This window comes from Osmia bicornis, chromosome 6, assembly GCF_907164935.1.
Source record: "Osmia bicornis bicornis chromosome 6, iOsmBic2.1, whole genome shotgun sequence".
NCBI lineage: Eukaryota > Metazoa > Arthropoda > Insecta > Hymenoptera > Megachilidae > Osmia > Osmia bicornis.
The window spans coordinates 3,984,911-3,999,770 of NC_060221.1; the positions used below are offsets into that span (position 1 = coordinate 3,984,911).

The following is a 14,860-nucleotide window of genomic DNA, read 5'->3' on the forward strand; positions in this document are numbered from 1 at the left end:
TTGTTTTTACAAACAACAGAAATGCTTTATTTAAATATCGTTGTTTTCTCTTTTTTTTATACAAAATTAGATAAAGATCGATAGTTGTGTACAAACTACACGTTAAACTGATATATATATTTCCTGTCAGTACATTGTTTTAGTTTTACATGAACATGTCATCGTATCCAGGAGGAGGTAAATGATCATTGTCTGGATCCTGTCGTGGTCTGGGTTGTTCAATATCAGGAGGACCAAAAGGATCGAACCTTGCATGAGGAGGAACTGCTCCTCTGCAATATAAATACATTTTTATGATATATTGTAAGAAAAGAAATTGTAATAAAATGTCGTACAGTAAGCGTTTGATAATTCTTTGCATTCGGGAAATTATCAAGCGCCTACTGTATTGCTGTTATGGTTTTCAACTAACTGTGGCAGTCTTCCAGGAACTCCTAAAGCCGGTCTTCGTGGATTAACCGGATTACGAAGCGGTGGAAATGGATCATAGATCATGCCACCGCCCCCACGAGCGAATGGATTTAAATCGGCAGATCCTACGTTCAAAGGATCCGCAGCAGGATCCCTTTGAAACAAACATACATTTTATTAGACAAAATTGTGATTACTTTAATAATTAATTATTAATCAAAGAATTTGAAAGATTATACAAAAATAATAGCTAATTTATCATTATAAACAGATCATGGAGAGAATGAAAACTTTTGTACCCTTAATACTTGTAGGATCAACTGTACTTGCTAAAATTAAGAATTCTAATTCAAATAATTTTCATAAATAAGGGATTGATCTTTTTTGTGCTTGAAAATAGATGACAGAAATTCAAATTTCGAACTGTGATAAAATGTCTTCCAGGTTTATATCATCACGAGAGGTCTGTAAAGATGTTTTACGTATTATTTACTAATGTATTATATTAAAGTCGCATCGATTCTTCGATCATTTCCCTGTTATCCTTTATTACGACATGTATTTTTTAAATTCTTCGTTTTCAGGCAAAAATTATATATATTCATTTTCTATGAATCGATGCGAATATTACCGTAAACCAGGTACAGATGAAGGACGTGAGCCCCCTGGTCCTACCCTTAAAGGATCAGGAGTACTGTAAGAATCAGTTCTGCGTGGTTCTCTCCATACTGATGTTGTCTGAGTAGAACCCTCTGCAGTGTTATTAGGAAGCACAGGGTCAATAAGTTCCTTTTGAATTATATTTATGACGCTTTGATAGGAAGATATTAAAGATTCCAATGGTCCATGAAGATTATTTACAATTTGATTTATCGGAAACTGTGCACTGGATACATGTTGATCATCAACCTTCTGTAAAGTAAAATATTAATAACTTTCATTATTATTCATAGAATCTGGTATCAATAACAATACTAATATATAAATACAATTTTTAATTACCAATAGATTTATAAGCAGATCCTCATCAGATTTTATACCATGCAATATATATAATTTTTTATTGTTTATATAACGAAATGTGTAATTTGGACGTGTATTCCATCCTTCTGGCAATAATTCACAGCCTTTCTCTGAATCATTAAATGCTTTCTGAAAGAAACAAACATATGTTCATTAAGAATCATATTTCTAGGTTTTATAATTGCTTAAATTACGCAATGACAGTAGATGATTGCATTAAAAATTTCATTTTTAAAAGACAATTTATTAGCCTGACAGATTTGCAAAAATAACGATATAACCTTTACAAATGACGTACTACAAATTCATATAAAACAATATAATAGTTCTTGCTTTTTAATTATAGTAACAAACAATATAAAAGATTATTAGACAAAACGTTTGTATTGCGCGACATTGCGCGTAAATGTATTTTCAACGTAACTTACCGAATCACCAAGCCCTAGGCATCTGAATCCATGTTTTATCAGATACCAGTGAACAAACAATATTAAAACATCCTCTTTTTTCGCTATCTGATTATCATATATCGATTGCATAAGCTCAAAACCGAACGTATTATTTTCATCAACCATTTTGATCGTAAATGATGGACAGTTTTGAAGTTCTCCAGTTTACGCCATTGACAGTTGCATGCGACTGCTTTGATTTCCGGAAACAAGTGCAATACTTGAATAATTTAAGTTACATATCGCCGAGTTTAAAATTAATATCGAATTTCATATTCTTAATTTACGTTAAATTTTTCAACATTTTGTTAATAAAATTAGTTTGTTTAATGACAATTGATCGTGACGTAAAACAAACGAATCCCTGAAGTTGAATCATAATGCATTCAAATGTTTATTAGAATATCAAAAGTTAGGGAACAATTTTTATTAAAATACATTTTATAGTTATTCACTTGTATTTTAAAGCTTACAAAAATTGAGATTATATTAACAGATTCATTACATTTCATCCGTAAATAAAATATTTCTACATGAAAATTAATTGATTATGTACATATTGAGTAAAGTTCTGTGCCAGCAGTTATTTTTTGTATGTTGCAAAATGAATGAACGATTGTTCAATAATTCGAATCCGAATCAGTATCTTCTTCAAATACATTAGATGTTCTTGGTGGTGATGAACTACCTACAATTTCTTCTTCACTTTCAGGTTCAGCTCTTGCTTTTCTATCCAAAGCGTAACGCCTCCACGGAAATCTGTACAAATATTGTTTAATGTACATATGAGTTTATTGCTTTTCTTTCAATGATTAGAATAAAAATAATTTTACCTTATTTTTTCATTAAAACAATCTTCAATGAAATCATGTGAAACAATTTTAGAATGGTCCTTTAACTGTTGATACTTTGGAGTATTTTTAAAGGCACAAATTAGATGGGTACATTTTTTATTAGTTGTATTAGGATCAGCAATGTACCTTGCTCCCATTTGAAAAGCTTTTCTCCTTATTTCATCCCTTTGTGGATTAACGTATCCACTGAGTGAAAATGAAACATCCTCAAAAAGTTTAGAAAATGGTTTTTTTTGGTTTCTGTGCCTTCACAGCTTTCTTCTTTGCAGGTCTTTCTGGTATATCTACAGACTTGGGTGGAGGCACTTTTCCACAATTTTTACAAATTTTGTTTTTTGATTCATCTTGGCACTGAGGGCAATTTTGCTTCTTTTTAATTATGTTTTCTTTTGACGAACTTTCTTCCGGAGTTAAGGAACGTTTCCTAGAATTTTTATTATGAGCCTCATTTTCATTTTTTGTGTCCTTTTTATTTGTTTTGGATGAGGGTGAAGGTACAATATCCCCAAATGGAGTTCTCACTACTGACTCATCAGTTGCAGTTTTTTCATCTTTGACTTTAGAGCTATTCAATGAAGATGAATTTGAAGTTGAATCTGTGTCTTTCTTTCCAAACACTTCTTCAGCTTTTCCTGCCTCCAGTTTTTCTAATAAAGGTCTTTTCATTGGTTCCCTGTCCTCTTCTTGTCTCTTAGAAAAATTACTCATCCCAGTTTCTTTGACTTTTGCAAGTAAACTTCCTTTGTAATCTGTTTTCTTGTTATCAATCATTTTCAAGTATTTCTCTTTGAAATCATTCAGAGATGATTTAGCATTGTTCTCTTCTGGCTGTTTCAGTTTAAATCTTCCAAATACATCCAATCCTAAATCAACCACAACTTCTGTTTTCAATACAATGAAAGATAAGCCAAATAACTCTTTTAAATTTGCAGACTGCATACAAGTTACTTTGACACGGTCAAATTTTATTTTTATTGTCTCTGGATTAAGTTCCTTCTTTGTGAATATTTGCACTTGATCTCTGAATTTACCATTTGCAGCTTCATCGTGTGTCAGAAATTGATGGTTTACAATTGGGACCCACTTGTCAGGTTCTGCTGATGTAGAAGCAGTAACAATTATCACACAACTACGATAATTACCAATATCTAATCCTGTGATACATGATGGTTCTGCCAACTGAAAGACAACAGTAGCAAGCATTTCTCCAGGTTTAGCACATCTCCACCCCCCATTTGAACGATGCTGAAGAAGATTAGATACGGGGTAAGATGGATGTTCAGAAGAACAACTTATTACTTTGACTAGTTTAATAATCATTGTTTACTGATCTTGATTGTCCTCTTGTGAAGGAACCACAATTTACAACATCTGTAAAATAAAATATAAGTGTGTTACTAAATTAAATTGTTTCAGTATGCCGCCTTTAATACTACAAAGTAGATATCAAGTGCAACTATAACCTACATTCTTTTGTAATACCTTAATAACAAATGAAAAGATTTGATCCAAAATGTTTATTGCTTATCTACTGTTTTATTTGTATTTCAATACAATTACATTATCATATAATAACATTCATTGTTCTCATAGTTTTATCATAACGCGGGAATGTAAGTGCAGACTGATCGAGTTTTAGTTTTGGAGGGAAGCGAATAGTAAGTTAGTTTAGCGCATTTAATTTGATAAAGCTTACATACTATAAACAATACGTAAGAGTATTACATGAATAATTAAAAAATACTCAATAAAATCACAATTACGTTAAAATATATAAAAAGATCGTAGGTACACGTCAAATAAAACGCAAATGCGCGCTTTAAAAACATAGCATCACCATCTGACGGTAAATGGTGAAATTAAGAAAGTAGAAAATCAAGTTTTTTCATAAAATAAGCGAATTTCGTGTTTTTTGCAAGACCTACGCAAGGTAATATCCTCCAATCATTTATAAATTTCAAGCAAACATGAAATTCGATATTTAATAAATTAATACTAATTTCCAATTATTTAGATTACTTTTAAGCCATAAAATTTTTGTACACGCGAATCAAAGTAGGTATTATATACATATGTAATAATAAAGAAATTCTTTTAAAGAAATAAACGATAAATTATAGATAATAGGGAGGTTTATTAAATAGATAAAGTTTAAAATACACGTCATTGAAATGGGCGTTTCGAATAACGCGGTTCAATGTTCCCCCACTAGGCGCTCTCCCTACCACCGGCGTGACGTCACAGCGGCGCGGCTCGCAAGCGTTCCTAGCGGCAGTTCTCGAAAGTACGTTCACTCGATAGGACGGACGACCGTCGTCTGGCGCACGACGAGTTTCAAGCAATATGGCGAAGTGTGTCATGGGCTCGGTGAGACGTAGTGTCGTTTGAAAATATGAAAAGTTCGCGGTATGGGTTGAGAATAATGTAGCGCTATGAAGATCGTGTGAATATTATATTTGTGTATACAAAAGCATCGAGCTAGTTCCTTGTGATCGAGGAATTATACAGTGTGCGTTACCGGTGTGAAATCATGGCTACGGATAAAATAAAGGTTGCCGTTCGGGTTCGGCCGTTCAATCGCAGAGGTATGTAATTTTCAAAGAAATCATTATACTCTCTCTCCTATACTTTCTCCCATCATCGTAACGTTAATCATCGTGCATGCTCTGAGTAATGTATTATCCACTGACGATTTCGAAATCGACCTTCGATACCGTTCTACGATCGGAGTACGTTTTGACAGAATGACGTTTTCCCATCGGTTCTGTATACACGAATCGCTCTTTTACACCTGCTAAACGATTAACTGCTTCGTTATCATTTAATGTTCCTCTTATCTAAAGCTTCGTGTCCCGATGAAAAGGAAGCGTGCATAAAGTGTAGATTGCAAGCCCTCCTCTTCAAAGACCCACTTCTCTAGTGTTTACTAGTTGAATCTTTGTCGCTTCTTTGTCCAAAGTATAGATTCTACGGTCATACATCCGCGACGTTTTCTTCTCCCTAGCTTGTATACTCGTTAATACCGATACCGCAGCAAGCGAGATCCGTGGAAGATTTTCAAGCGTTCACGGTCTTTTGTCCACCCGTTTTCACGCATTCCTGCAAAACGATCTCGCACCGTACCTGTTCATCTGTCGCACGGCAAAACCGCGTGACAAAGAACAAACATGTGACCAAAATGCCAGCGGTGACGTTACTCTCCACGACCTTCGGACATTGAATTTTCACCGATCAGAAACAGGCTGAGTTCTTAAAAAAAAAAAAAAAACTTCATTATCTCTAGTGAAGATTATCAGTGCGACTCGATAAAAACAAATCGGTGTGCGTTAATGTTTGATTTTCCTTCAGACCGTTGTTGACTTGTTAGCTTAGAAAATCATTGAACCAAGATAACTTCGTTTTAAAAATTGTTTAAAATTTAATTTTCAATAAATAATAATTTTTGTCGGTATAATTTTGCTCTTCGCTTTGTGTATCTTTGGTAAACAATTGAAGCGACGTTTGAGAGCGATAACGCGAGTATGATTTATCGCGAATTAGTTTTGTAAGTTTGAGGAAAAAATAAGGCTTCCTTCTTATTGTTGCCAAGTCTTTTTTCTCTTTTGCCAAACAGCTGACAGCTGGCTAAGTTTTTCTGCTTTCGTTTTTGTTCGTTTTACCGTATTCTAGGTAGGAGATACCAGCAGGTAGATAGCGTCTCCACGTTTATCAACGATCGTTTTGACGTAAGGCGGTAATGTTCGTCTCCTGATTAGCATATCGTTAACATATTCGCTACCAGCATTCGATATACCATTTCTATTTTCGTTAATATAACTGCGGCATACTTTGCACAATATTTGTGTAATATATTATCTTCTAGGTTAAGTTTTATTTTAAGATACACGAAATTATTGATCTTTTTATTTGCCATTTAATGGTTATCGATGCGTAGAATCCAAAAATGTATTTTCTAACTTTAAGAATTCAGCGGTTTAAAAGTTATATGTATCTAAAGTTGAGGGTTTTTAGCGTATCTTACAGGTTAGTCTGACGCCATATTGTTTTCTATCTGTAACATGATTGGTCCGCGGAGTCGAGTATCAGAATGCTGTCAAAAGAACTAACCTAACCTAGGACGCGCAAATACACGTAGATAGACATTTGAATTATTCCGCCAAAATGAACGTCGCCCACGTGCTTCTGTCTGAAGATAGCAATATCATTCAGTGGACAGATCATTCACTAATATAGCGTCGAACTAACCTTGAAAGTATATTAAAAATATCGAAATTTACATATTCATAACTTTTGGACCATTGGATTCCTAAAGTTTAGCCAAACTATCACATAAGATTTGATTTGCAAATTTTCTGTTTTAATTATCACAGCCGGTGACCATTCCGCGACAGACTACAGTCGTTTCTAGTAGAAAAAGGGTTAATGAGCGTACGTCATTAAACATCATCATTAGCATTGCCCGTGAATTTTACGCGCGTACAATGAATACATGAATAATGTCAACATCGTAGTATTAACACATCGACTGTGGGAGGTCATCGGTGACTAATACCTCGTATCTTGTATAATGGAATAATTATCAAAAGAACTTTAAGTTATTTCTCTTTATCATATTATATGGGGAAATGATAGGTTTTAAATTAGGCTCTCTCTCGGTTCCTTTAACCCATTAACTGCCAAATTTTTTTTTTTTAATTTTTGGCTGGATAAGTTATATATAGTGTGTCCCACGTAACTGGAAACACTCCAATATTTCCTAAACTATTAAAGATACAGGAAATTGCTTTGGTAGTCATTGCATGATAAGATAGAGCAACATTTTGACGTAGACAAATTTTTTTTTGCATTATTATTTTCAAAAATATAATGGCAAAGTTTGGTTTTTTAAATGGAACTATATATTTTTCTTTCGATCATTTGATAGTGCTTTTGAAATCGAATTCACTGAGCTTGCATGTATACACTTGATTTTCATTGGTTTTCGAGATATTACACTAACAAATTTGGAGATTTTTCACGGGAAAAATTCACTTCAGTGGGAAATATCAGCAGGGGTCCTGTTCGCATCTAAGGTTTGGGCCTGCCGTCCCGCTGGCCGCCCGTGGTATTCATTTCAAGTGGTACTGCTTAACACGCGGCACTTTACGCGCGAACAGGACCCCTGCTGATATTTCCCACTGAAGGGAATTTTTCCCGTGAAAAATCTCCAAATTTGTTAGTGCAATATCTCGTAAACAAATGAAAATCAAGTGTATACATGCAAGCTTAATGGATTCGATTTCAAAAGCACTATCAAATGATCGAAAGAAAATATATAGTTCTATTTAAAAAACCATACTTTGCCATTATATTTTTGAAAATAATGATGCAAAAGAAAATTTGTCTACGTCAAGATGTTGCTCCATCTTACCATGCAATGACCACCAAAGCAATTTCCTGTATCTTTAATAGTTTAGGAAATATTGGAGTGTTTCCAGTTACGTGGGACACACTGTATATGCATATTTTTGGCGCTAATGGGTTAAAATTAAGTGCAAATGGAGGCTGGTTTTTCCTACTCTTGATTGTAACTAAGAGAAGCATTTGCACCCTAGACATCAATTTTTCTCATAGGGAAAAATAAGACTGCTATAGTTACATATAGGAGCGGATTAGGATTTCTCGGGCCCTGGGGTTATCAAAACCTTCGAGGACCCTCTTGTTTGATAGACTTGTTAATCAGTGAAGCGGGCATTTCGAGGAACACAGACGAGTGATTTTCACGGTGTGTCATCATTTTATCTATCATCCTATAACGGCTCGTTCGATCATATACGCGCAAACGCTGACCAGGCATTCGATCACGTGCGAATATCTGGGCCAAGGATTCCGAGGAAGGTTTCCGCGGGTTCAAAGCTACCGATTCTCTTCACCCTTCGTTAACGCGTTCGATGCCGTTCACGCGGTATCGCGTGGTAAATAGGCGATGCTCGAGTGTTACGGCACACGGGTATCGTCTCTGAAAAGTTCGCGATATCGGGTGAGCGGATATTTAGCGTCGAAATTTCGAAAAAGGACGATGATATTTCACGTTAGCGCCGCGTATCAATAGATCCATTAAGTCTATCGAGCAGGTAAAGGTTATCGTGAAAAAAACGTGGAATACTTTAGCGTCGCTGATAAACGCGCTCCGTTATCAGTGATTTCGTGATATCTCGATAGATACACGAGGCGACAGGTGAATAATTCCTCGTGGAAGTTTCGCTGAACTGATTCGAACAACGATTTCACGGGAACGGTACTTCAGTTTCAATTTTCTTTGTGGTATGATGAAAGATTGCCGAATTTATAGATATTCTGAAGGAGTTAATAAAATAATTTTGTAATTAAAATGAAAAGGCCCCGAATGAATTGGTATACCTAATAATTTAGATGATAAGTTATTGAGAAATAATTGGGCATGATAGAGTACTCGGAAAATGAAAAATAAATTTACTAATAATTCAAGCTACAGCGACAGCGGTTCAGACTCAATTTACTGGTTGATAAGAAACTCGAGTGTTATCAAGAACTCCAACTATATACTTTAATTATTGCAACAACTTCAGAAAGTAATAAGAGGCTTCGATCGATCGTATTGCAAAAGCAGTGATGCAATGAAATTCCTTAAACAGAGAAAAATTTTCGATTCTTAACAAATACTCTGTTGAACCCTCGGATGGCGGACCATGGAGAAAGCCTGAATTTTAATTTAATTTCGTATTTCATATTATTTTAGTGTAAATGAAACGTATTTTATTATATTGTTAATATTGGACATTCTGAAATAAAATGTCATAGGATAAGCTACATCTGCTGGCATAACTACATTTTTAATTTGTATGAAAACAGAAATTGATAAGACATGTATTAGTCACTCTGTTTAACGAAGAACATTACACTGCTGGAATTATTAAAATAATATTGGAGTAGCAATTGTATTCGCATTTATCATTATTTGTTGAATTCATCAGATTTAAAATTAACAAATGAAAATGTTAAAATTGGAAACAAGAGCGATTAGGATAATTTTCAAGCTCTTCTCGAGAAGCATGTCTGCGTTTCTTTCTTTGAAACCCAGAATCATTTCAAGTGGTGTTATTTTTTAACACCACTTGAACTGAAGATGGAAGGGAATATTCTTTGCTAGCGCGTGCCAAAAATAGTATAACCATCCAAGGGTTGAAAATCACCCTCAATGTTCATAGAATCATTTCCTAAAATTCATTTTTTGAAAAATCACAATTAATTCAAGTTTAATATATCTACTCTTTCAGACTAATTATAACAAATATTATTCATAATTCTATCATTGGTATCATTGCGGTTACTCATAGATATCGTTATCGTTTCTTGAAATAGCAGTTTATTTAAGGTCATTTATTTATCAATTTCATTCTCTCTCAAGTCGTTCATTTTTACAGTAAGAAAACATATTTTGATCGAAATTTTTTATGAAAACTTATGGATACCTTTTCGTATTTCGCAAAGAGCAGCTATTCTATTTAACCGCTTGTAAAAAAAAAGCCCGGGTGAAATAGAGAAAGGACATAGAAACACACCCTTTGAAAAAGAGAACCGCAATTTCCCTGTGTGTACGCGTTTACTTTTTACCAGAGAAGAGGCTTTACTTTGCCTTCCCTTATGTACAGTACATACACCTTGTTGTACCTGAATATTTTTTTAAAGCCAGTGTATGTACTGGGTGGCACAGCAAAAGCTGAGCACTTGAATATCATTCTAAACGTAGAATGATATATTTTCATACGTATATATCAACTAACATAGGAGACCTGATATAAATATTAAAAAATAAAGATTCTAGTACAGCTGAGACTAGCAAAGGGTTAAAAATATTCGAATTTCTACCACGAGTGCCTCGCGTAACGAGGACCTGAAACCAGTATGAAACACCTGTCTACCTGGATCAGCAGATGGATTCGAAGAAAACGAAAACCGTGTTTACTTAAGATGCCTCGAGATGCTTGGTTCGCTTCTCGAAGCAATCTGAGAGGAAAATTCTTTGGAAGGAAAATAATGAGGTGATCGATGGGAGGGAAACATGGAAATTGCAATTATTCCCCTCAGAAATATATTTTTCTGTTAGATGTATATTTATGTGGGTCACAGGATATTGGAAACGTTAAATAAAGATACTGTGCATTTTTAGTATCATCGCAAGGTGGTTTGTGTCTCCAGAAGCCAATTAACACGTTCCATTAATTCTTTCTTCAATTTTCATTAGTCGCTGGACGGTTTGCTTCGATACCTTTCTTGTGTCCTCGAAAAGAGTAGGAACTGGTGCTTCCTTCAATTAATTAGACTTTGGAACAAGTTTCTTTCCTTTTATTCTCTAAAATTTCCTTTTTTATCCTCTGTTCCGTCGACCGACATTTTACGAGGGTACAACGAAATTAAAAGATATATCTAATTGCACTGAGCTGGAACATTAACCTTATGGAAAAAGAGGATGAATGAAATTAAGGAGGAAATTTTCCTTCTTTTTTTTTGTTGCATTATTTTCGGTGAGGACACTTGAATCCTTCATTATTCTTGAAGGATTAAAACAGAATTGAAATAATTCAAGTTCCATTCGTGGTGCACTCATGGAACGCCTATGACCCATTCACAATCCTCTCGCAATCCATCCATGGCACACTAATTTCCATATAAATAATTTTCACTGGCGTTCGATGAAATATACAATCACCCGTTAATTACTTGGATAAGAAGTTTGCTATCATCAAATATAATCAGTCAAAGCGGTGACACATCCGGTAAGAAAAGCAATTAGAAGTTCTAAGACGGTACTCGCTATGCGTGGACACGCTCGATAAATCGCCGCGTACGACACGCGCTCGCGCGTGAACATCCAGTCAATGAACACCGATGGAAATGTCAATGGGTCCTCTGCTAATTAACTTTCTTCCTCGTGATAATGTTCGATAAAAAACGAATTCCATGAATTTTATCTTCAAATGGCAAAGAGTTATTATTTTCGATACAATCAATAACCATTCGTTTTAAATTGAAAATTTCAAAGAAACATTTATACAGTGATGTTCACGAGACTTTAAACTTTAAATCGACGTATCGCAAGTATTATTTTGTAATAATTTTCTGTGATGAAATGGCGTTAGAGCAGGAGAGTCCCTCCGTGGCAGGGAATGTGTTAAGCGAGGTGAAGGGATGGATCGATAATAGCGATGGATGGAGGTAAAAAGCGAAGTTGGTAGAAAATTTCAAAGTGTAAGAAGGTTCGTACGAAGCGATCAGTGAGTCATGAATGAACACAATGTGTTACTCGGATCGATCTGTGCGGCCGGACGAGCGTTTGAATAAAGTTAAGGCGAGCGGTCGTTTAGTATGGATTTGCTGCCTTACACGATTACGTATGCACGTTGAGTTGAATGTTATGAGCGTTATGACTCGCGACTGTCATAAGACGTTACCACATGCATGGCTTCCTTGTATCGTACCTTGCTTCTTACGCCTTCTTGTTTCTTTCGATCATCCCTCATTTTGTCTGTCGTTGCTTCATCGCTTCTTTTTTTTCCTTTGCCGTTAGAAGGATTCTCGTTCGATCGCGTCTCATCCGAACAGACACTGCACATTTGTCTCATTAGCGTATATATACGTGTACTTATCATTTTTCATTTCATACTCCGTGAAGTTCCTATATTTTCAATTCGACTAATTTTATATTTTTCTTTGTTTCAGAGCTGGAACTCGGTACGCAATGCGTGGTCGAAATGTCCGGACAGCAAACCGTCTTGCAGCATCCCACCACGATGGACAAAATCGAACGGTGAGTGATTTTCAATTCCACCTCGTTCAAAATTAATTTGTAATTTTAATTCCATCATCCGTGGGATTACCCACGGTTCAACTTAACGATGAGGATAATATTTATATAAGGTCGAGAATAATTTTTTATATCTTCTTTTCGAGTAGAAATATTTCAATTTGAATAACAGTCGTGTAAGATATAAATAGAGTTCCACGTGCCGTGTCATAGCAGCTATAGAATAATTTTCTTCTGTGAAATTCTCGCTTGCAAAGATTATTGATATCGTTGTAAACCGTGAAACAATACGTTGTTCAGCATCGAAACGGTGCCACCTACTCCCACGCGTGAGCGTAGATAGCGTCAGCTCTTGTTTTCCCCGAAACTTTGCAATGACACGTCCTCGAACGATTTCCCATATCATCCGGGACAAAAGTGCATTTCGAAAGAGCCTCGAGTGCTGGCAATGTTCGCGGAGATATGACGTGTAAGATCGATACACTTGGATTTTATCTGTCTTACCATTCTCGGTTCGTTTCGGGTATATCTACTCTCGATAAATCACAGAAATAAGGGTGCACCTGTTACCCCGGTTCCGAACTTGTTAACCCTTTGATTTTTCGAAATCCTACCCTGTCGAATTTTTATATCTAATCTCGTAGATCTGTCCTGTCAGGATCTACGACATTCGATTACGATCGGTTAGGAGGAAAATTGGAAAAGGAAAATTTCAGTTGAATAGAGAAGCTTTGTTTCGTGCCTCCGTCGAAGTTGGACGAATGGTTATTGCATAATTGAACGATTCTCAGTCAGGCCATTCACACGGGATCCATAGCACTATTGTGCGGCTGCTCGTTGAAATTATTCAACGAGTATGCACGCTTTGGAATAATAATTTCGAGAGCTGGATACTGGGTCGGAAGGTTTCATTACGAGACAAAAGGAAAATTTAACGCTTTATTAAACTTAGATAAATTTACAAATTTTTTATTCTGTACACTTGAGATTAAATCAGGTTTCCCTGAGAAAAATGGCGATGCCCCGGTCTTCCATCTTTACTCCTTGGCGTCCCAAGGGATACTGACTGTGTAGCGAAGGGGCCTTATATATATAGAGCGGGGGCGGACCAATTGCGTATAAACGTTTACGCGGGAAAATTTGAATTAATATTTATTTATTTCTTTTTCTAAAATACTTTTCCATTTCATTCTACGTTACAATATGTAAATATTGTCAAAGAATTTCTGGAAACTTACATGGAAACATAAATCTGAATATTTTTTAAATAATAAAAAACAAATAAGTAGAGTCAAAATGTAGGATTATCATGCAGATTCTAAATCATCGTTTCAAAACAAACTTCTGTGTACTAAAGAGAATATTCAGAATTCTAAAGAAGTACAAAATACAAGATGAGCATACGAGATATGCAAAGTAGGTCCGTTTTATATATTTTTTTATTTCTCAACGAGTTTGTTGACGGATCATCGAAACGTTTCTGTATGAAACTGGCCTATGAAAAAGATTCTGCAAAAATGTAACAGGCATCTAGAGACGTCCTATTTCGCTGATTCCTCGGAATTGAAGCTGACGTCGAGCCCATGAATCTTGAGGGAGATATAGCAAGTCCGAGAGGATAGAAAGTCCTAGACAGGTTGCCAGTTCTGGCGTGTATTAATGTTAACGGAAGTATCGTTTATCTTTCATGGTCTGGATCCTTCAACTTGAAATAGTTCGATTCGGAAAGTATATAAACTGCTTGTAGCTTTCTCCAATCTGCATCGATGATTCACCCCGTTCTGAATCATTTGAGACTAGGTATTCGATAGGCAAGTTGTGTTCCTTAAATTTCAACCACTTCCTATTTTTGTAGTGCACTCGTTAATTAACCCTTCAATTACTTCAGTTTTGATTTCTAAAATTTTCCAAAAATTTATTAATGAAACCTTAACACTTTCACGAGTGCACGTGTGAGAAGTTAATTAATTAATTAACCTTTCGCTAATTAACTGTTCAATTTTCGTATGGCTACTTCAATTTTGATTTATAAAATTTTCCAAAAATTTATTAATCAAAATTTAACACTTTCACGAGTACACATGTGAGAAGTTAATTAAATAATTAACCTCTCGCTAATTAACTGTTCAATTTTCGTACGACTCTTTCAATTTTGATTTATAAAATTTTCCAAAAATTTATTAATCAAAATTTAACACTTTCACGAGTACACATGTGAGAAGTTAATTAATTAATTAACCTCTCGCTAATTAACTGCTCAATTTTCGTACGACTATTTAAATTTTGATTTATAAAATTTT

At 35.1% G+C, this 14,860-nt stretch overlaps 3 protein-coding genes across 8 annotated transcripts in view; 1 reads left to right on the plus strand and 2 right to left on the minus strand.

Annotated features, from left to right (window-relative positions):
- LOC114874695 (proteasome inhibitor PI31 subunit) lies at positions 1-2,224 on the minus strand. Its single transcript, XM_029184223.2, has 5 exons — positions 1,863-2,224; positions 1,414-1,563; positions 1,043-1,323; positions 413-565; positions 1-272 (listed from the first exon to the last, which is right to left on the minus strand). The coding sequence occupies exons 1-5, from the start codon at positions 2,007-2,009 to the stop codon at positions 146-148; spliced, it is 858 nt and encodes a 285-aa protein (XP_029040056.1). The 5' UTR covers positions 2,010-2,224; the 3' UTR covers positions 1-145.
- Positions 2,225-2,295: 71 nt separating this feature from the next.
- On the minus strand, positions 2,296-4,777 carry LOC114874694 (DNA repair protein XRCC1). The gene is given in 4 exon segments (XM_029184219.2): positions 2,296-2,642; positions 2,717-2,971; positions 2,973-4,108; positions 4,205-4,777. Coding segments are annotated over 3 exon segments (1,479 nt in total). The 5' UTR covers positions 4,058-4,108; positions 4,205-4,777; the 3' UTR covers positions 2,296-2,503.
- Positions 4,778-5,008: 231 nt separating this feature from the next.
- The window catches only part of LOC114880438 (kinesin-like protein KIF13B), a 57,343-nt gene continuing 47,491 nt past the window's right edge, over positions 5,009-14,860 (plus strand). For all 6 annotated transcript variants that reach the window (XM_046286167.1, XM_046286169.1, XM_046286171.1 and 3 more), the window contains exons 1-2: positions 5,009-5,322; positions 12,476-12,563. In XM_046286167.1, coding sequence (XP_046142123.1) covers positions 5,268-5,322; positions 12,476-12,563 — 143 coding nt within the window. In that variant the 5' untranslated portion in view covers positions 5,009-5,267. The remainder of the gene's footprint in view (positions 5,323-12,475; positions 12,564-14,860) is intronic.

Bases quoted from the DNA above. Each gene is read 5' to 3' on its own strand.
- LOC114874695 (XM_029184223.2), bottom strand. From the start codon at position 2,009: ATGGTTGATGAAAATAATACGTTCGGTTTTGAGCTTATGCAATCGATA. The intron at 1,324-1,413 runs GTAATTAAAAAT...TTTACTTTACAG, and splicing joins ATCTGCTTATAAATCTATTG to AAGGTTGATGATCAACATGT. The intron at 566-1,042 runs GTAATATTCGCA...TTTGTTTCAAAG, and splicing joins TCATCTGTACCTGGTTTACG to GGATCCTGCTGCGGATCCTT.